Source organism: Myotis lucifugus, unplaced genomic scaffold (assembly GCF_000147115.1).
Source record: "Myotis lucifugus unplaced genomic scaffold, Myoluc2.0 scaffold_2, whole genome shotgun sequence".
Classification (NCBI taxonomy): Eukaryota; Metazoa; Chordata; class Mammalia; order Chiroptera; family Vespertilionidae; genus Myotis; species Myotis lucifugus.
The window spans coordinates 14,442,343-14,465,634 of NW_005871050.1; the positions used below are offsets into that span (position 1 = coordinate 14,442,343).

Consider the following 23,292-nt stretch of genomic DNA (forward strand, 5'->3'; position numbering starts at 1 on the left):
CCCCTTGATTGGCCCTGCTCTGTGAGTGACAGGGGGCAGCGCCCCAACCCCCTGATCGGCCCTGCTCTGTGCGTGACAGGGGGTGGCGCCGCAACCTCCCCATTGACCCTGCCTTGAGTGTAACAGGGGGCGGTGCCCCAACCCCCCAATCAGTCTACCCTGAGTGTGACTGAGGGTGGCATTGCAACCTCCTGATCCGCCCTGCTCTGTGCATGATGGGGTGGCGCCCCAACTCCCCAATCGGCCCTGCTCTGAGCCTGACCAGGGGCTGCACTTAGGGATTGGGCCTGCCCTCTGCCACCCGGGAGCAGGCCTAAGCCAGCAGGTCGTTATCTCCCGAGGGGTCCCAGACTGTGAGAGGGCACAGGCCGGGCTGGGGGACCCCCCCCCCCATGTGCACAAATTTTTGTGCACCGGGCCTCTAGTAGTAATAATATTTTTCTTGCTTACTTTACTCTGATGTGGATTTTCCACCAGCCTTTACCTATGCATACTCCCAGTAAAGTGCCATCAGTCAGTGCAGGTCACCATCTCTCACACCCTCCCTCACAGTGGACCTGGTACATACTTTTAGGGATGGTCTGTATCTCTTTACTTCCTTACTTGCTTGACTCAATAAACTCTTAAGATACATTTATATTCATACATGTATCCCAGTTAGTTATTGGGGTCTTTCCCCCAAAGATTGAGGGCTTTTCACTCACAAAAGCCTAAGAAAAGAAACTATCTTTAAGTAACCTGTATAAGATGTGTCATGGGGTTTCCAGGTCAAAAATGACCCTCTTGAAAATGGTGAACTGGAGTTACATAAAGAAAAGCTATCTTTTCCCACCTCCCCTCAATCTCCAAACATACCCACATAGCAAAACATAAGGCTTGAGGAATAATTATCCTTTATTAACCTTTCTTGCAATCTCATCAACTTTGATGCTATACCATCTCAGCTTCAGTGAGAACCCAAGAAAGGAGGAGATAGTGGACACTTTAGTGGCCTTTTCCTCACCTCATAGTTTAACTTTACACCCTAAACTAAAAAGGTTACATACTATTCAGCACAATGAGTGCATAAGTCATATCAAAGAGTCACGTTTTGGATCCTCCCTCTCTGTCTTGTGGGACTGGCTCTACAGGGAGGTAAAAGTAGCATCCATCTAAGTAGTGTGATTTGGCAGATAACCCAAATGCCACCAGGAATAGCCCTCTCATTGGCCTGTGCAGTTTCCAGAACGACCCTGTTAAATTATCAATATGCCATTATAGGGACCAAAATATGAGGGTGCTGAGAAGCTAAACAATTTGCCACTGCTTACAAGTTATGCTCTTGATTATTAACCTGATTTATTGATTTACTGGCTTTGATTTTAAATGTTTAGCTAAAACGATGTTGAGCTAAAAGTAGACAGTGGGGAAGTACACCAACTCTTGGTATGGTTTACAATGTGCCCAGCATTGTGCGGAGCATTTGATATGAATTCTCTCATTTAATATTGATAATCACTCTAGAAGGGAGGCAGAATTGTGACTGTTATTCAATAGATGAGGAAACTGAAGCACTGAGTGTTTAGGTCACTTGCTGAAGGTCACATATCTAGAAGTTGCAGAATCAGTATTCTAACCCAGGTCAGCTCTAGCTCTAAAGCCCACACAACACTGCCTCTAATATTTGGAGCCCAAACATGCCTATTGCACTGAACAAAACAAAACCCTGGTATAGAAGCAGTTTGCCTCCTTACAAAGCAGTTGAGAGTTTAGGGAGTGGGGGAATAGACCATAAAGTATGCACTTCAGAGCTCAGGTCTCTGCTGCAGAAGCCTGTATTGACTGAGATACCTTGGTGAAGTCTGCGGCATCTTCTGAGCATACTGAGAACCCAGAGCTCCTGAGCAAGGGAGGTCAAGGAAAGGTGCAGAGGCCCCCCAAGAAACTCTCCAAGAGAACCTTGTGATATAATCTGACTTAAACATTTAAAACTAGAAAGGACATTTGGGGGTCACATAATCTAATACCCTTATTTTATAAATGGGAAGAGGTGAGGCATAGAGGGGGTAGTTAGTTACATAGCTGGTTAGTAGTGGCAGGGTGAGGGCAAGGTTTTTTCTTCCATAACATATTGCCTCCATTATATGCATGGAAGAATTAACTCTGAACAAATCAGAGATTTTTAGCAACTCAGGTTGAGTCAACCAACTCTAAATATCACCACTTTTTTTCTAGTTTAATTGGAACACAAAATTACAATTCTGAGGTCATGTTTTCAGGACTCATTCACTGGCTGTCAGAGGATCTGGTTGTCCTCACTGATTTTGAGCTCAGAGATTAAAAATGTCCCCAAGCAGCATAAATGTATTGAACCTTCTCTGACAGTATTTGTATTTTCGTCTGGCACCAGCTCTGGGCTAAGGGGTTCCATCTGTTTACTTCCCACTGTGTAAAGTAGACCTGCCTTTGACTTGCCTGACATTTGTTCCTTCCAACTTCCAGGGGGAGGCCCTTGTTCTAGCATAATAGGGTTTGGTGAACAAGGTCATTTCACCGTTCCATCTATCTTGCTGATTTCGGACTATAGCCACTTCAGACACAAAAGCCTGATTTTGGCTGGCCTCATCTGGTGAACATTTTAGGCGCAGCAGCCAGTGATCTCTGCAGCATGATCAAGAGCTTTCTAACTGCTTTCTCCTCCCTCCCCTCTGTGTTTGATGGCCAAGGCAGGGAGGCCCTCCCTGCAGGAGCTTTTCAGAGGACAAGGAGAGGGTGAGCTACCTCTGGCAATAGTGTTTCATTCAGCTGAAGATAGGAAGGGGAGCACATCAGGACTGGGGTAGGGGTGAACCTTGATGGACCCTGTCCGGGCCACAGTGGCAGCTGGGGAAGGCAGCCAAAATTTCTGAGCTAAGAATAGTGAGACCTCATTTGGGTTTATCGTATTAACACATTTCACACTACATTTCTTAATGGGCTGCCTTGTTGGATGGCATTTTTAGTCACCTTTGGAGCCTGCTATTGAAAAACTCCTTTCTTGTTTCTTTTAAATAACCTTCTTTGGTGTTGAACTTGAAAAGTTTGTCAGATGGAAATGTTTATGTTCTCTTATCTCAGCTAAAATAGCATAAAGATGAAAGTATCTAACACATATATTTACTGAGTACCTGGAGGGATATAATTCAGAGGATGCAGCAATATCTGAGCTGCCATCAGCGATGTAGCTCCTGCCTGATGTAGGCTGTATGCATGCCAGGACAAAATGAATAGTCCTCTGGCTGTAATCAATTTACTTCATTCAAACAATTGGCAATTGTATTTTCAAGCAACTGCCAATTTCATCTGCTGTACCAAGTTTTCCCAAAACACACAACTGAGGACCGACAGCAAAGATATTAACAATAAAAAAGGACATCTGCTGCAGTGGTCATTGTGGGGACAACAGAAGTCTCTTGAGAATCTAGCCAAGTCTGAGGGCACTCACCCCACCTGAGACTCTCCACCCCTCACCTTCCTGAACCATTACTCTCCCTTACCTGGAATGAAGTTAGCATTTAAAAATATAGTAGAGATGCAATATGTGGAATGTCCTTGCAAAGAATCCCAACTAATCAGTTCCTACCTACATGGATTCCATGAATAACTGGATTTCTTTCTTACCCCTTTTTAGACAAAGGTCAATAAATAAAGAGCTGCAGTGATTGCCTTAGGACTCTGCTCAAGACATCTGGAGACCTGAGTTTTAGTGCCATTTCTGTGACTGGACCTGTGACCTCAAGCTGTCTCCTCTCTGAATCTCTGTTCTTATAACATTGAGATGTTGTTGAAAGGTCCCCAATTTAATTCCCGGTCAGGGCACATGCCAGGGTTGCGGACTCAATTCTTAGTGGGGGACGTGCAGGAGGCAGCTCATCAATAATTTTCATCATTAATGTTTCTATCTCTCTTTCCCTCTCTCTTCCTCTTCGAAATCAATACAAATATAGTTTAAAAAATACATGTTGGGCTGGATGATCTGATCTCTAAGGTCTCCTCTGTCTATAACAGTTTATATTTCCAATACCATGGTTTTCATCTTAGAAACATTTTTTTTCTAAGCTCAGTACATTCAGCCTATAGTCTCTTACACCTTCTGTATCTCCAGTCCTGCTTATGAAAATAATATTATATCTAATTTTAAATAATTCAGAATCATACTTTCCTTCATAGTTTTCAGAGCACCTTCACATTCATTCTCTCATTTGATCTTCATAAAATCTCTGTAAGGTGCACAGATCAGGCATTATTATTCCCATTTTATAGATGCAGAAATGGAGACCTAGACAAGTAAAATAACTCAAACATCATAGGGCTAGATAATTTCAGAGAGGGAATAAGAACCCAGGTATTCTGACTCCAAGTTTTGTGCTTTATGCCTTCGATAGATGTTATATTAATAATGGCATCTAATATACCAAGCATTTTCCACATATTTTATCATTTAATTTTTACCACAACCCTATGATGTGGGCACTACTATTTACCCCACTTGTCAGACAGAATAACTGAGGCTTGGAGGGGTTAAGTTCCTCCCCTGTGCCTATGCTACAAGAAAGTGATGGATCCAGCATCTGAGCCCAGAGAGTCTGGCTTTGAGCATAACCACCATTGCTATATTGCCTGTATTGAGTTATATAACATGTACCTTAAAGAGGATGGAAGGTCAGGTTCTCACTTTGGTTGCCCTATCTGGTGGAGGAATAATGATCATTCCAGGAGGTCAAAGCATCATTGTAAACCTCAGTGACTTGGAAATCCATTTAAAATGCACAAAATTGGGTAATGATTATAAAAATTATGGCCTATATATGTCATAAAATGACACTATGTGATATAATAATTTATAGACATTAAAAAATCAAGATTTCAAAGAACATTTAAGGGGTCTGGAAAACTGTTCCCTGTATAATATAAAGTTAAAAGGGCAGGATACAAATCTGTGCATATGGTAAAACCCAATTTTGGGTGATTTTCTACTTCACTTGGATGATTTTTATTATCTATATTTTAAAGGTTGTTTTTTTTTGCAACTAGTATGGATAATTTTACATTTTAACTTCTAAATTATTAAAAATGTCCTATATTTAAAAATCTATTTGGGGTAATATGACTATAACTTTTATACATGAAATAATTCAGGAAAAGAAGGTATCAGCAATGGTAATTCAATAAAACCTGTGGTGCTGCTTCAGTACAACAGGGTGCTGGTATGATTGTAAAACATGGTGGAAAATACCCTGCTTCTGGGAATATGGCCATTTAGATTCTCATCTTGCTTCAGCCACTAGGGAGCTGCATCACCTTTGTCAAATCTCTTCTTTCTTGGCCTCACTTTCCTCATCCACAAAATGAGGTAGTTGGACTAGAACTACTTGATCTTTCTCCAACAGTGTGATCTATACTAGGATTTCAAAACTTTGTTTTGCTCACTCCTGACTATAAATCAGAGGGTGATCAAATGACAGGTTAACACTGGGGGCACTAATTGGAAGGTACCATTAACCATGGCTCCTGAAACTCATGCTTTACTGCATTGCTAATTCACTTGCTGTGTATTTATTTTTCCTCTCAGCCACCTATTAAAAAAAAGGACAGGGCTGTCATGTGGGAAAATATCCTACATAAGTGCCAAAACTTGGAAGACCTATGTTATAATCTCAGCTCATCCATTCAATAGCTGTGAGACCTTGAGCAAGTCATTTAGTCTTTGTTCCCGTTTCCTCACCCGAGAGGAAAAAAAATCAGTGATCTCATGAGACAACATAGCAGTGGCCTTGGATAGGAAAGGAGAAGAAGAAATGCAGGTGGAGTAAGGGCACTCTGGAATATGAAGGGAAAATTTTCTTTTGTTCATCACCTAGGTTTGGGTCTTCTGAAGATACCATGCCGGGCCCTAGCTGGTTTGCTCAGTGGATAGAGCGTTGGCCTGTGGACTGAGGGTCCCAGGTTTGATTCCAGTCAAGGGCACATGCCTGGGTTGCGGGCTCGATCCCCAGTAGGGGGCATGCAGGAGGCAGCCGATCAATGATTCTCTTTCATCATTGATGTTTTTATCTCTCTCTCCCTCTCCTTTCCTCTCTGAAATCAATAAAAATATATTTAAAAAAAAAGATAGCATGCCGGTAAATCAGCTCCAGCATACAAAAAAAGAGAGGGTAGAAAAAAGACTACATTGCCTGGTAGTTCTCAGCAGGATCCTTTCTAGTGAGTCTGTGCTTGTGGAATCAGCTGGTTAACCTTTGCTCTGGAGAGAAATGGAGACTGAAATGCTGGAAAATCAAATTAGCAAAATTTCTTTTTTAACCTTTTCCATATCTCTTTCCTTTGCTATTTATGGTCTGACTTAGGCAACAACATCAAAAGAAGAAAATTCATCCACTCAAACTGATATGCTCTAAACTTCTATCCACACATCAACCTTAATTAAAATAACTCAGAAAAATCACGGCTGGGAGAGCTCAACTGGCACCACATTTTCCCACGTCTAAGTGAAGATTCCAGGATACGCTTTTCCACTCTCCCACTTTCAACCACATTAAAATAGACTTTGCATTTGAAGAAAGGTTGTTCTTTCCTTCAAGCCAAGGAAAGTGCCAAGATTCTTATATTACTATCCATGCTGCTTTATTCCAAATGTATCTATTTCAGATAAAAGGCCAGAAGGGATCATGTCCTTTTAGACAATTCCACTTAATGATGTCATGATTAAACCTAGTACTGTGTATACCCTGGCATTGGGGGGCATCGAGTCAATTCTTTCTCCTTTGCTTTGCCCCAAAGCAAATCCCTCATGCCTGAAGCAGCATTATGAGTATATTCAGTGGTGGCCCCATCTAAACTTGTTCCAGCTAGATTCACAGACAGTACAAATTAGTTTGGAGGGCTTTAGGGATAGTCATAGATGGAAATAATCTTTTTTGTGGTTTGATTTTGACTAGTTCTATTCCTTTCCTCCACTTACCAATAACCCCAGTACTCTATTAATAATATCTACCATTTATTGAACATTTACTACACACTAGGCATCAGAGTAAATATTTTACATGGATAATCTCATTTAATCTCAACAAGAAAGTTGTAGGATATTTATTATTCTGTTCACCTTCATTTCACAGATGAGAAAACTGAAGGTTAAAGAAGTTAAGTAATTTGCCCAAGGTCATATAAACAGTAAGATAAAGAACCAATATTCAAATTCAGGCAGTCCAATTTGAAGCCATTCTTTGCCCTCTGGTTGCTTCCAGACTAAGTAGGAGAAAGAGGCTTCTACTAGGCAAGGGTCAAACAGCAATCCTGGCTTCAGAGAGTTAGGTGCAAAACCCAAGGGTCATGAGTACATGTATATAGGGCTGGGAAGCTCTAGGTTTCTTTATGCAGGGAAAAGTTCAACTTTCATCACTGTTTTCTTCTCCTTGTGTTCTATTCTACAGGCAGTAGAAAGAGGAACTTGGAATAGTGAGAGTTGGTACCAGAAAGTCAAAGGGCACCCTTGGTAACTCTTGCACAAAGTGAACTGAACTCTTTTAAAAACTAACAACACAAAAAACAACTTTAGCTTTTTTTTGTTTTGTCAATTCTCACCCGAGCATATTTTTTTCCATTGCTTTTTTTAGAGAGAGTGGAAGGGAGGGAGGGAGGGACAGAGGGAGAGAGACAGAGACAGAAAGAGAAAGATGTGAGAGAGACATCCATTTGTTGCCTCTCGCACACGTCTGAGTGGGTTGGGGATTGAATCTGCAACCCAGGTATGTGCCCTTGACTGGGAATCAAATCTGAGATCCTTTGGTGCATGGGCTGATCTCTTCCACTGAGCCACACCGGCCAGGGCAAAAACTTGTGTGTTTTTTTAATATTGATTTTTAGAGAGAGAGGAAGGGAGAGAGAAAAACATTGATCAGCTGCCTCCTGCATGCACCCCCACCAGATACTGAACCCACAACCCAACTATGTGCAGACTAGGAATTGAGTCCACCACCTTTTGGTGCATGGGATGATGCTTCAACCAATTGAGCCACAGTGGCCAAGGCTGAACTAAACTCTGGATAGAGGCTGTGATATTTAGTCAAAGGGTTGGCTAGACTCAAAGATGCACCAGAAGTGGGTCTCTGTTGAATTATCATCTGGATGGAAAGACACCACACTGTCACCAGGAAGTGGGTAGGACTAGGAAAAGATATATGCAATGTGTATATGCCAGGGCAGTGCCTGCTTTAGAGAAGAATTGGTAGTATGGAGTGTCTCTCTTCTCATTTCCTTGGGGTCTTGACTATGAGGCCCATGGATAAATCTCACTCACTAATGGCCCTGTAGTACCCAAAGAAATTAAGGGGAATCCCCCAGGGAGGCTTTGAGTAGTTCCTTGCTGCTTTTCCTTGTGGCCCTCAGTGGCAGCCCCATTTCTAAAAGAAACTCTAGGGCAGTGATGGCGAACCTTTTGAGCTCGGCGTGTCAGCATTTTGAAAAACCTCAACTTAACTCTGGTGTCGTGTCACATATAGAAATTTTTTGATATTTGCAACCATAGTAAAACAAAGATTTATATTTTTGATATTTATTTTATATATTTAAATGCCATTTAACAAAGAAAAATCAACCAAAAAAATGAGTTCGCATGTCACGTGTCATAGGTTCGCCATCACTGCTCTAGGGCCTTGGCTGCAGAGTCATTCCTCTGGGTGGATGGCCTAACTGCTTTTTTTCTAAATGGACGTGGGTGCCTCCTGGGCTTTTTGGAAATCAGGGAGACTACTGTGTACTGTTTAGATATTGGATTGTCACAGGAGAGCAGAAACAATGACTCATATTGTGATTAAAAGTAGATGGAATTAGAGATGAAGATAGTTATTTGGTAAAGAAGACTCTAGGTCTTCCCTTGAATCTGTATCCTTAGATTATGCAGAAAAATGCATCTCTCAGTTCTTTGACAATAGAGTATCTGAGTAACTTTCACTCACAAGAAGCAAACTGGGTGAGCAAATTTGGATGTATGAGTGAGAGGTGTAGGAGGTCAGGGTGGTTGCTGGGTGATTTGAAGGAGTGCTGTGATGGCTTTCTTGGCAGAAAAAAAAATAATCTTGGGCTTGGGAAGGAGCTTGACACTGTAGAAAGGCTCAGAGGGCAGCTGTTCAAGAAGGAAGTCTAGTCCCTAAAGTGACAAGATATTTTACTTTTCAACTGAAACTAGGTTTCTGTTTTTAGGACAAAAAGCTCCAAGGATTTTAGGCTAATGATTATGTTGATAATAATAATATTCAATATGTGCCAGGCATCATTCTAAGTATTTTATGTGAATTTGTGAATTATCTCATTAAAACTCTCAACAACCCTATGAGGTAAGGACTATTGTCATCCCCTCTTTATAATTAGGACATTTGAGTCACAATGAAGTTAAATAACTTGTCCTAAGTTCTCATACCTAGTAAGTGGAAGAGTTGAGATGTGGACAAGGAGAAGCTACAACTGGCTAGAATTATTTCCCACTGGTTTCAAGAATTCAATATTTTATATCTTATAAAGAAAATAGATGAATATGAAGAGAATTTTTTAGATGTAGAAAAAGAATTTGAGAGGCTTTGTTTTGGATGAGTCTTCCCTAGTAAGAAATGAAGTGAAACTGTTACTAGAAGAGGAGATAGTAGGAATTGACAAATTAGTGATAATATGTCCAAAATGGCAGTCTCCTCAGAGATTATCCAGGAGAACCTCCCCATAAAAACTAGAACTAGAGAACAGAGTGACTTGTCCAAGGTCATATAGGCAGTGGTGGCAGAGTTGAGACTGGATCCCAGATGTCCTTATTCCTGCTCAGAATATTGTTGTGTCTACTTCAAGTGTACTTATTCCATAGACCCTTAATCCCACTTTTACTGCTTCCCAAGGCCATAAGAAACATGGTATCTCAAATTTTATATTTTTCTTATTTACTTTATAAGACCCCAACATAAATTGTGTTATATATGTGGGTTATTTAGTCTGAATCTATAACCTTGGGGTGGTCATTTACCCTTGTTGGGAAATACATAGTGTAGGAATGGTTATCTAGCAGTTAGAAAATCTAGTCAAGAAGTGGTTCTACCAGCACTTCAGGTATCTTTATCTCTAATGAACACCAGGGGTTTTGTTAATTAACATCCAATGTTTCCATTGGTGAAATCAGTAGTGTTCAACATATGTGGATTGGCTAGAAATATGGGAGAGGAGTTCCCAAACTAGCAGAAAGAAGATATAAGGATCTAACAAGATCTATAGTGTTATCTCTTAGAAATTGTACCTTAGGCTTAATTTATAAATCACTCTGTGGGCATCCATAAATAAGGATTCTTAGTTAGGTTCATCCTGACACTAGAATATTGTCTTGTCTACCTCAAGTGTACCTTCATGCAAGGTGCTGTTGAAGCACCTAAAAGGATAAGGAGCTGGACTTGACTGAGTCCACAGAGCAGGCTGTCCAATTATTTTCATGCCTCTTTGCCATTATTTTAATGAGAAACAGAATTTTGTTTGAGACTTACTTTAATACCTGGTGGTGAGGTTATGGGGGAAAGATCTATAGCCCTCATTCTAACCATGGCAAGCTACTGATATCCAACAAAACATAACCTAATGATATTGAGTGACCAAATTGGCTTAGGTCAATTTACAACTTCAGATAACTCTATTTTGGATCCCAGTCTAAAGTGAGCCTCTTTCCTGGGGGTGTATGGGAAGCTCCTATTCCCCTGTATCATTCCCTTGAATTCCTGTTTCTGACCTGCTGAGCACTCGCTAATAACCCTGTGCCAGCTAATAATCCTGTGCCAGCTTTCTGACCTTGCTGCAGGCCTCAGCATTGCCTAGGGGAAGGTTAGTTAGAATAGAGCTTCCATTGAACCATGAAAAGCCACTGGATATACAGTGTATATATGTAGGGCTATAAGTATGTGCACAAAGGAGAGAAGGTTCTGCCATATTGAGGTACCTTGATGATACACTAAGAGGAGAAAGTCAAAATAGGGTTTTGACTAAGAAGAGCTTTTCTGTCTACTCTATGGTTCCCAGTAATTATAACTACCAGTTAATTGAGCTTCCCTCAGCCAGTAACTTAGCTGCTAGAAGGAGGTGGATAGTGTAGGTTAGAGATCAGAAATTTGCACCTACCACCTACCACAACACAAGTCCTGCTGTAGATGTGTCATGGTACCACACTGGTTTTAAAAAATGAGGTTGAATGTGTTTGGGTTTGGACATGGACTCTCCAGATTGCCACAGGCCCTACCACTCTATACCTGGACCAATTTCCACATTTGTGTGATTTACCTGACTCCTATAATCATTTTCTATTTCAACCCCAGTTGAAACTGAGTCCAAGCTCTATAGGCAGGCAGATCTCAAGTAAAATCTTGGCTTCACTAATTAGCCAGCTGTGTGACCTTGAGCTAGTTGCTTATATATATTTTGAGCTACCTCTGAATCATCTTGTGATGATTCCATGAAATAAGTCAAAAGTGCTTAGTGCAGTGTCTTCCACATTTTATGGGCTCAATGAACGGTATTGCTATTATTTCACTCCTGATTTTAAATTTGTTGATAGCAAGTATGGCACAATGAATGCTATAGAAACTGATTGAATTACTGAATGCTTTATAAACTGATTGTAATACATCTATTTTTAACAAATGGGATGGCATTTGCCATGACATCTAGTTTATAGCATGGCTAAGGACCAATCATTAGCTAACGTGCAAAGAAGGGAAGAATTATTGTCAAAATAAAAATAATTTCCTTGTTTTTAATTACCATCTCAAAGAGCATTTTTACTTTACTTCAGAGACTATGACTTGAGACTGGTCTCTTATTTCTTTCAAGTCTCGAATTTCCAACCTGAGAGCCAAACTCACTAATGCTTGCATAGGCCAACAGCATCTCACTTATTTGCAGAAGTAACATATGTGAAAGTTCCTGGTACAATGTCTGAAGCTTAGTGGGTCCTCAACAAATAATCATTCTGAATCTATATATCTCTATTTGCAGTACCAAGGTTTATTAAACCAGTGATTTCCAAATTGAGTGTGCATTAGAATTACCCACAGAGCTTGTTAAAAAGGCCTATCCTCATTTTTTTCTGATATAATACATATGGAGTGTGACTTAGGAATTCATTGTTTGATAAGCATCTTTAGTGATTTTGATGTAAGTGGTCCAATTCAAGAAACACTGTTTTAAACTAACAAAAAATTAGCTTTGGAAATAGCAATGAAATATAAGAATATTTGAGAATCTGTTACAGGTTATGGCTGACTAGCTGTCAACATTCTTTCTACTTTAAATTTACGAAGGTTTTCAACCATACAGAGACCCATACCCACATCTACTCAATTTACTCCTCTGTGGGCTGGGCCCTGATCCATTTCTGTCTCATCTATTGCTGGGAGCCTGATCCCTTTTTGGACAGCTGAAAGGATGAGAGCCCTGGTTGCAATGAGTAACTGACAAGGTGGAACAGCCAATCATGGATAATTGAAAGAAGACTATTTTTTATTGCAACATTTTTTAAAAGTTAAAAAAAATCCTCACCACCTCCATCACAAATTGATTTTACTTCTGAAAATATTCCACAGTAATTGTGGGGAATCCAGAGGCTAGATTCTATTGTAGCTAATAACCATGCACGTTAGAGGCAACAGACCCACTAACATCTGAAGGGTGTGACTTGAAGAGTCAAAGGCAACTAAAATCTTAGTCAATAAACTACCAGAATTTATCTATGAAAGTCAAATGTTGCAAAATAGGTGTGTATTTGAGGGACTCTTCCTCATTTTCAAGAGTCTTCCAATGCCCTCTGGATGCATATCATCCATTTGGTGCCCCACTTCCTTGGGCAGATGCTTTATTCTGGGACACTCACCTGTCTTGGAAAGCCTCCTCTGAGGATCCTGAAAAGTAGTAGGTGGTAATCTGATGTAAGAATTTTTCTGGAAATAGTAATGGCTAATAAGGATTTAACTCATTCCCTTCCAGATAGCATGCTTTCATTTTAGCACAGGCCTTCAGTGCAGCAACACAAATAAAATAATTTGTGGAATTTTAGACTAATGGCAAACTGATAGGGGACAAAATTTGGGGTAATACATTGTCCTTTGATAGTCCTCAAATGACAGTGGGTAAGCTCTTAATGACTTCCTTGTAGCAGTCTTCAGCTTAGATATGTTTGAAAAGTGATATTACTTCCCTTTCCTCCCCTCTTCCTCACAATGAGTACCTGACATCGGCCTTGAAAATGGAGTCAATTTTGGGGGCTCATGGGGAGGCAGACAGAATTCAGGTTGTGTTGTATTTCTTGTTTCTAACCCTGTTTAACGAAAGTCAGACAGCTGAGGAGCAGATGCTACTTGTCCCTTCTGTCATCCCTTGACCCAGAGAGGCAAAGTGAAAAGGCAGTTGAAACTACTTGCCAACCTTAACTCTCTTGGGCAGGTTGTTTCTAAAAGGTACACTTTAGGGTGTGGCAAGAAGCCAAGACACTGTCATCCTGGCTCATGAGCTACCTTTCCTCTTAGCCTATCTTACACTCTTCACTTCAAATTCCTACAAAAAACAATTCTAAATAGATGGTCTCATGCCACCTACAGACATGGCTGAAATGAACACAGCATTGCTGGAACTAGATTAGAGACATTCTTGAGTCAGAATAAGTCAAATGTGTCTCTTATAGAATCTTCTATGTAAGGGAAGAAGTACAAATGTGGGTAAGAGCTTGTCTTGGAGAGCCATTTTCTTTGGTAATCACATGCTCTCTGCTCTGGACTCTACTTACTCAAAGTGTGGTTTGAGGACCAACAGCATTGGTATTAGCTGGGAACTTGGTAGGAATACAAGTTCTTGGACCCCATCACAGATCTATTGAATCAGAATTTTCATTTTAATAGGATCCCCACGTGATTGCTGTGCACATGAAAGGTGAGAAGTGCTGCTGTAGACTGACTTGTGCCCCATAAGGTTAAGGGGTTATTACCAGCTGTGTTTCCTCTACCCATCCTTATCCTTGCTCCTGCGCCTCCTCCAAATAAGGGCAAACGATTGTCCTGTTGAGGATAATAGCTAAAGATACCAGTGGTAGTTAGGAACTGAGAAGTTATTTCTCTGACCAATGTTTGAATAGAAATCCAGCAGAGAGTGTTCTGGTTATTTCCATGGGGAGAGAAGCCAAATGTACACTTGAGACAAGGCAAGGGAGGGATTGATGGAGTCAGAAGATGACACTATTTGGCTAGGCTTCCAAGTCCTTCCAGAGCTACCTTTAAGCATCTATAAGGGGGATGCTGCCTTGTAATCATTGCATTCCACATGCCATCACAGGGAAAGAAAACTCAGTTGGAGATCCAGCTTCCCTACCACGTCTCCCCTTCTCTGACCTCCTTTCCATGCCAGGGCATTTCCTGCCAATACCAACATAGGCACCTTCAAACTCTCCAAAAACATGTTATTGTTTTTTTGTAATAGACATAAATATTTACACTCTTTAAAATAACTTTATTGACATACAAAAAAATATATATACAAACTTACCTCCTTTAGAAAATGAATCCCCATGAACTTTGACTGCTTTCCAAATTACCCCCAAAGACTTTTAAATTCAACATGGTGAAGGTGCACCCAAGGTGTACTTACACCAAACCTCCCAATACAGGTTGCTTTTTACTTTGGTCTGTAGAAGTCTTCCACAACCAGAGCCACTTGATCTTTGATTTGGGTAGAATGAACATCCACTCTGTGTATCATGTCCAGAAACACCCCTATTTGAGTATCTTTCCTTAAAATTGAGGCATTAGGGTTTCCAGGGCAAATACTTCCCTGTTAGATACATTAACCCTCTTATCACACACTTTAAGCTAGATTTCTATATTATATAAAAAAGCTATCATCCTCAAAGTAGAATGCAGGCCCTGAGGAGGATGGACCAGGAACAGAGATATTCTGATGAAGAAGGAGCATTAGGTCTAGAAAAGTCCATGGTAGAAAATAATCCCTAGGTAAGTTTATTGTGGATGGGGTGCCAGAATCAGGGGCCAGTCAGAGACCAGCAAAAGAGCATAAGCTGGGCAGACAGAGCAGGAGGGGAAAATAATGTCAAGACAAGAGGTAAAAGTGTGAGGGGGACAATTTCTGTTCATGTTAACCTTTTGCCAAATATTGACCCCTTTTGGGGACTGCTGCCCTAATTCAAGGCTCACCCCACACATTGGCTGAGGCTCTTTGTAGCTCTCAGCCTGGAGTCCAGCCATTTCTAGAAGAGGGAAGGAGTTCCTTCTGTGTCTGTGGAACTCCCACTTCTACTGAAGAATATCCATCACCCCCACCTAGGATTTTAATTGCACCCTCTTGTGGACATTTCATCAAATTAGACCCAAAATATCTAAGCCAAAGAAAGAAAGTTGAAGCTTGATTTTTTTAAATGAACCAGGTAAAGTATACATATAATTTTCCTGACCTTCAGAGTTTTTGAAAGTTCCTTCACATATATCTGCAGTCTCAATCTAAGAAGTTTAAAGTTAAATCATTGAATAAACAGGTTATTCCCCTCTCTGAAAGTTATGAATTCTATCTTTTAAAATTCTGACCCTCTCTTGAAATTCATGCTTCCTTTTCATCCTTTAACCAATTGTATAAAAATGACAAATCTCTTATTCACAAAGGAAGACTAATAATGATGCCTCAGCAGCTTCATTTATTTTTTAATCTGTTAAAATGAAACCAGCCTATCACCTCTGACTATCCATAATAATGAAATTTAAAAATATATCAGGAGGCAAAAACTTATGATAAAAATTTCAACCAGCCCCCTTTATTCTCATTTAATATTGGGGGTAGGGAGGGAAATGCAGCATTAAGGAAACTGCCTCTGATGAAGTCAGAAGTGGGGGATGTGGAAAATTAGTTTTATTTTAAGGAAAAAGGTTAAAATTGCTGAGATGAAACAAACAAACAAAATAAAACATGGCTCATTTTGCAGTATGCATAGATAGAGAACAAAATAGTGTTCTTTGTTCCTTCCCCTCAAACCCTTCCAGTCTCCCCCATCCCACTTAAAAGATCAACAGGAAGCTGCCTTCTGGGGGAGGTAATACACTTTGCTGGAAACTCACCTTTACAACCTGCTGATTGCCATCTATTTTTATGGCCCAAATGAACAGCATCACCTTCCTCCCTCCTCTACACATAAAAATTAGATTTTTAAAATCCATAATAAACCTTGTGAGAAGGTGAATTATATTTTTGACTGGCACCACTGAGGCGACCTCTTGGTGCTTCAGTGGGCTATGCCAGCTGGCCAGAGGGGCTGAGAAGTGAGCTAAGCCAGTGAGCTTATTGAAGCCTGGCCAGCAGACAGAGGAGAGATGGAGAGCAGCAAGGGCACAAAGATGGGGGATTGGGTATGGGAGGTGGAGCTGGAGCAGTTGACTTTGGTTAGTATGTGAAGATCTGTTTGAGGGCAAGAGCCGTGGTACTGTGCGTCTTCACCGTGGTTCCAAAGATTACATGAAAAGGACAAACAGGAAAACAAAACAAAACCCACCAAAGAGCAGAGAATAGGATAAGGGGAGACATTTCCTTCCCAAATGGACTTACACAGTTAAATGGATCTTAGCAATTAGAATAATTAGATAATTAGATTGTGACTCTGTGGGCAGGAGACAGAAACCTGTCTCGGCTAAGTACACTTGGTAGCAAAATGCACTCAGTTATGAAAGAAGCTTTCAGTTAGCAGGTATATTTCAAATGGCTCAGAAAAAAATAAAATAAAATAATGCAGCTGATGAGTTAGAGTTAGCCAGCAAAAGGGATTTTGCCTGGGGCTCCATTAGAGTCTACACTCCCAAGTCTCACTCTCAGTCCCACCTTCACTTGCACCTCCATCAACAGATTTTTATTTAAGCCAATGCATTTAGAACACAATTCCCTGGTGAATAACCTTTAAGGTTACATTTGCCTTTTCCTTGCTTCTTGCAAACAGTGCGTAATCCACGAGCACATTTGTTGGCTGTAAAGGTGTACAACAGCAATTTTTGCAATGACAGTGCGGAGAGGGAATATGAGATCTGTGTGCTAATGAGCTGACACTGCAGAGACTGGGGTGATGTAGTGTGGAGTGCACTACAAGTGCACAGCAGCAAGACACAGGAGGGGACTTCAAGGGAATTGAAGGCATTTCCTGAGGAATCAAGCCACTCCAAAGGACCCTGAAGTCCCTTGGTATTTTCACATCTTGCAAAGCCCTAGGATGATCAAATCTGTTTGGTGTTTTTTGTTTTGTTTTGTTTTTCTAATTTTGTTTTATTGCTTAAAGTATTACAAAGTGTATTACATATGTCTCCTTTTTTTTGAACGAACATGTAACTTAAAAAGTGTGTACATCTCTTTTCATATATACTAATTTTGTGTGTTTGAGTGTCTCTGTATGTGTATGAATGTATGTATCTTGAAATCATAATATCCACACCATCCTTCTTTCTGGGGTTATCTGGCCAAACTGAAAAGTATGGTAGCAAACTCAATTAATCCCTATGAAATGGAAACATGGGCTCCAAATCAGATGAGTCTCTTTGATAAACTGCAATTCACCTCTGAGCTGAGATCCCAAATGAACCACCTTTCAAAGCCAGAGAGGCTTTTATTGTCTTCTTAAGACACTGAATGAAATTGGAGTCTGTCTTAAGCAAACCTCTCAAGGGTTGTGCAAAAATAAAATAAAATAAAAAATAAAATATAAAATAAAATAAAATGGTTGCTGGTGAAGAAGAGTCTTTAAATAACTGATGCCTGGGATTCCTTGCAATGAAACCTTCAGATTACATTGCAGAGGGAGTGCAGAGAGCAGTGGCATGCAGAAGGCATTAACCTTTGTTTATTTTTTGGGTAATTGTTACTATGCCCTAAAAAATGTGTGCCTGTCTCAAGATTGAGGGCGCAGGAAAAATCATGGGAAAATCAATTTTAATGCTAGGGGAAACTGCAACTAAGAATTCTGAACGAGAACAGGGAAAAGTTTCTTTAATTTTTGCCATCCCATTCCACATTGAATCAGATAGGAGAGGTGGGTGACCAGATTTGTACTTAACTGGGATTTTCTCAAATCCTCCCTAGGTCTCCAGGGAGGGGCAGACCAGAGGATCTAGGGGTCTTTTCTCTATGAAATATTGAGATCAATTGGAAGAATGGAACCTGGGATCACCTTCCAAACTCCAGTACTGAACTAGTATTGTATTCTGACACCTGATATATGTGATCTTCAATTCCATTAGAAAAAGAACAATCAAGACCAGGGGAATATATGAAATATACGTCCAGGGCTTTCCTGGCCTTGTGAAATGATTGTTTTCTGCATTCAGAGACTATCAGACTGTGGTTGGACTAGTCATCTTTCTTATACTAAGCTTCTAGGCAGCAGCTGCCAGGAGACAGCTTTGAGATCTGGCCCCCATTCAATGATTGTGACATTCAGAGAGGACTGTTTCAGGGACCAGAGAAGATGAAAGCTTTCCTCCCCTGTCTTCTGAGCTGTAAAGCCGGAGAGTGCAACAGGCAGCTGGGTACATACACATCACTGGTTTTTGGATATTTCTCCTGTGTGTGTCAGTGTATGCATATGTGTGTATCTGGCATAACTGAGGGCAAGGTCACCTTTTTGTTTTGTCTTGTTGCCCAGTGATCCATACCTCTTATCTCACACTTTCAAGCCCCAAACCATAACCCAGCCTTGTAAGCTTGTTAGCAGAAGTTCTGTGGATTTAGGGTGTGTGTGTGTGGGGGGGGAAGGTTTGACCAATTTATTTTCCTTGCCCTGAGAGGTAAGGCATTAAGGCAATTGAACATCAAAGCTGACTTATTGCCTGTTCTTAAACCTGAGCTTTTCACAAGGCAACGATCATTTCCTGGTTGCTCTTTGAGTGGGGTTCCTGAGCTGGCTTGTGTCAATCTGATTTGAGCATTAAAAAAACAACAACAACAGAGAATTAAAAACCTTGGAAATCAATAATTTCTGAGAAGTCAATTGGCACTCTTATTCCAGTCCTCATCAGTGGGAAGACACTAAAGTGAGTTCAAATGTTATTTGTTATTAATAATAAAAAATCCTGGTGATTTCAAGTATTTGGTTTTAAATCTGTTCTAATTAATACTTAGGAAGCTGCATTTGAGCTTCAGCCTCTTGACAAGATCACAGTGCTGCAGGATTAAGAGTCAGCTGTGTGTTGTAAGTGCTGTAGAGACAGGCTGGGATTACGGAAATAAGATGCAAAATATAGACAGACATTTTGTAACTTTCACACTTAGCTGGAATTAATAAGTTCCTATTTTTGTCAATGTCGGAAAGCCAAAGAATGTCAAATACAGAGTATCACAGAAAATGTTCATATAAGGACCTGTACCTTCAGTTAAAATTTTCTTAAAGTGAATACTGTCACATTTCTTGCAATGTGCTTCACCCCCATCCTCTTGGCCTGAGTCTTAAAAGTCCAAGGAACCTGTGCTCTTGGAGACTCAACAGTTTTTGGAAATCACATATCCTTTGAGGCAGAAGAATTTGAACTCAGTCATATATAAATTTTCACACAACAGAACATAAATATAACTTCTCCCTTGAATGAAAGCCAGAAAACAAAAAATTCCAAACTGCACAAGCCATAAAAGCAAAAACATATTTATGTCATTATCAGCCTCATGGTTGTAAAAACTTTTAGTGCAATAAGCTTAGATAAAGAATTATCAGTCTTTTTCATAAACCATTCCATTCAAGAAAAACCTGTGTCCAACAGGCTGTCATTTGGGTTCCCTTGGTTTTACTCTTCAAAATGCCCCCTTTCTAGAGGAACATTTACCATGGCACAAACAGGCATTTCAGAAATAGCTTTGGGGCTCATGAAATTCCTCCTTTTTTATATTATTTGCCTGCTGCAAGCCTCCCCTCTCCACCTTTTGCTTTAAGTTAAGAAATGTGTTGTCCTTAACAATGAGGTGTCAGGGTGAACAACACTAGGGGAGAAAAAAAAGAAGCAGCTTTCCAAATAGTCACCTGAGCTCTGTCCTCTCCTTTCCCCTCAGTTTTCCAGGTGTTCATCACTTGTAATCAGTTTGTAGTCTTATCAGTTCCTATCAAAACTCTCTAGGTAAGAAAGGTGATATTCTAGGATAGAAAAAGGCCAGGGAACTAAGCCTGACCTGTCCTTCAAGGTCACTTGTTTGCAGAATTTCCCATTTTTGGCTCCTATCTATTAGGCAATTGTCAAATTCAGCTAATTTCTACAGCCAGGCACTAGCTTTAACAGTCAAGTAATGTAAATCCTGAATTGACTCAATCAAGAGGCTTCTTTTTTTAATCCCATCTGAAGAAATTTCCCTGAACAACCATGCTATTTTTTTCTTTCCTTTATTTTCTGCCAAAAAAAAAAAAAGATGTGGGGGAGGAATTGCTGGTTTAGCACGAAGAAAATGAAACTTTTGCATCAAACATGATTCAGGAGAGAGTTTTGTGCACTGTTTTAAGTCCCTCCCTCAGCAAGATCCTCTGGAGTTGGTTTATGCCGCATGAAACCTTGATTGACTAGAGCCCCTAAAATGTCTATTGAGGCAATCACCCATCCCCAGCACATATGCAGACCCCAAATCCCACAAGCAAAATGCAAGTGAGGTCCCAAAGGTCCCAAAGGGAGGAAAAGCAGATCTACTTACAAGCATTAGTCACAGAAAAACTATTGGAGGAATCCAAGTGATCTACGTGGTAATTCAAATGGAAGGGCTTCTCGGTGGTGTTCTGGTTGGTGTTGTATAACTGCACGGCAAAGCGGAAAGCGCTGTGCTCCTGCACCGTATTTCTCATGAAAAGTCCACCTATAAGCAAAGGGAACCGAGATTTGGCTTGTGTCCTCCCCCCACCGCCCAGGACAGGTTAGAAATTAGAAAGCACTGCAGATAGGAGATCCCTCTCAATGGTATGGGGGTGCGATGATAATTGATTTTCAACCAGTGTGTCTTTCAAGACTCCTGTGAACTCAAATTTTGGCCAAGAGAAACCTGGTTTTCCTCTAGACTGAAGAGGAGTAGGAGAGGCTGGAGAGAAGGGGGAAAGGGAAAAGAGGGAAGAGGGGGCTCCTTTGGGGTAGGACATGGAACCAAGAGTGGGACTTGGCTGTTTCTCAGGCAGTAGCTTCCTCTCCATTGCCCCCTCCTCCCCAGTGCACATCTCCACAAGCTTGTTAATGTTTATCTGGCATAAAGGGAAAGGTTGAGAAGAAAAACAATTTCATTCTCCCTGGTGCCCCCATCCTGTTCCCCATTGCCACCCATGTCCACCATTACAATATGAGGGTTTGGCTCGGTAATGACAACAATTTTAACTTTTTGACTTGTAAATACAGACAGAGGATGAGAAAACTCCCTCCCAGCGTCCGGAAACTGGGCTCCAGACAGACACAGTGGCAATTCATGAATTCCTGGTCTGCCTTACTTCGCTGCTTCCTCACTCAGTTCCTTGTTTCACCCCTGCCTCCTACCGCATCCTCCACCTACCCGGACTCCTCCGATCGCTGCCCGGGTGTGGGGGATCCGGAATGGGCTTCCACCTCTCCCAGCACTGGCCTGTCTGGGGTGAACCGAGACGCCGGACAGGGCGCCCCGAGCTGGGTAACGTGCCCTGGCGCGGCCCGACAGGCGGCATCACCCTGGGACAACTTCCAGCGGCAGCACGCACGCCATGGCAAAGTCCAGAGCAGCGAGCCTAAAAACCGCGACTCTTTGCCCCTTTGCAGCATCCAGCATACTTCCCCTGTTCCCCACATCTCGGAAAACCCAGCAGTCCACTCCCCTCCCCAGCCCCAGGAGACCCCTCTCTGGTGCCTGATGCTCCCCAGACCCGCCAGCTCTCTGGGGCTCAAATCTCCGGGATTCCTGCCCGGTCCCGGTCCCTGTCCCCAGTCCCCCTCCCCAGGCGTTGCAGGACTGGGACCCGCGGCCGCAGTAGCCACGCCAGGGCAGTGGTCTCCGGTGCAGGAGAACCCAGCCGGACAGGCTGGCTCGCTAGCGCTTACCTATGCTGATGGTGTTGGGGAATCCTCCGTGAGAATGACCCAAAAGCCCCAGGACTAAAAAGAAGACCGCCTGGAGCATGCTTTGCCCCATTTTCTTCTGCCTGGCCATGCTACGCCTAAAACGAAGCTGACAAGAGCATGGGCGCAACTCGGGAGTCGTCAAAATAATAACAGAAAAAGAAAAAGAATTCGCTGGCTCTTACACCCCCTCCCTTCAACTTGCTCGCGCTCACTCTTCCTTTCCACCCTACACCAGTCCTCCTCCTCCGCCGCCTCCTCCTCCTCTCTCTCTCTCTTTCTCTCTCTCTGATCCCTCTCGCTCTTAGACTCTCTCACATCCCCTCCCTGCCCCCCACCTCACTTCTGTCTTCACACCAATGTGGAAGGCGGGTTCACTGGCTGCAAGCTCGGTTAGCCAAAGAGATCTTTCTCCCTATCACTGAGGAGAGAGAGAGAGAGAGAGAGAGAGAGAGAGAGAGAGAGAGAGAGAAGAGGAGAGAATAACCTAAAACACAACCCAAAACAAAAAAAGACAAAACACCTAAAAACAAAAACCAAACAAAAGAGAGAGACAGAAAAAAAAATTATAAAGAAAATCCAAGACTTTTCTCCCCCAGAAGATGGTGGGTGTAAAGAGGGGAAAAAAGAAAGAAAGAGCGAAAAGGCTCAGCGCCTGTGAATTGGGCTCTTCCAATTGGGCCGGTAGGGGGATATCGATCAAAGTTGATCTGACGTGGAATTAAAGCCGCACACCGCTTAGCTCTACTGCAAACTGCAGCCCCGGACTGCAAAGCCTTGGCGTTGGCGTTTGTCAACATGGGAGATGGGATCAATAGAAATACACGAGTCCTCCTGTGGACCAGCCAATCAAGCTGCAAACTGGCCCTTTAAAAAAGAAAGGAAGAAGGAAAAGCTGCATTGTCTCTGCGTTTGTACTTGTGTCTTAAAGAAGGGGGTCCGGGGGTGCGGTTAGTGGTTACTCGGGAGTCTTTGTAAGATTTGGAGAAGCAGTTCCCATCACAATGCGCCCAAAGATGCTGCGCATGCCCGGTCCCTACCGCTCAATTTTTTACAGCAGAGATCCCAGGGCTAGTGAACAGCCCCAACGCCCACAGCTTGTGAGGCCAGTGCCTCCCCTTCCGAGTGCAGAGCCAGCCTTGGGGGCGGAAGGGGGCAGTGATGGGCAGTGTGGGGCTGACTGCTTTAGGGGACGTAG

General features: G+C 41.8%; 1 protein-coding gene across 4 annotated transcripts in view; it reads right to left on the bottom strand.

Annotated features, from left to right (window-relative positions):
* Positions 1-22,399, bottom strand: part of GRIA3 (glutamate ionotropic receptor AMPA type subunit 3) — a 325,805-nt gene extending 303,406 nt beyond the window's left edge. For 2 of the 4 annotated variants that reach the window (XR_001348947.2, XM_023758256.1), the window contains exons 1-2: positions 22,077-22,333; positions 20,722-20,880 (exon numbers count right to left, since the gene is read on the bottom strand). Coding sequence is in view for 3 of the 4 variants with exons in the window: in XM_023758256.1 (XP_023614024.1) it covers positions 20,722-20,880; positions 22,077-22,185 (268 nt within the window). In the remaining variant the exon portion in view is untranslated. Of the gene's footprint in view, positions 1-20,721; positions 20,881-21,558; positions 21,646-22,076 lie in introns of those variants that run through there. The other 2 variants (XM_006082142.3, XM_023758263.1) reach the window with 2 other exon arrangements.
* Between the last annotated feature and the right edge of the window lie 893 nt (positions 22,400-23,292).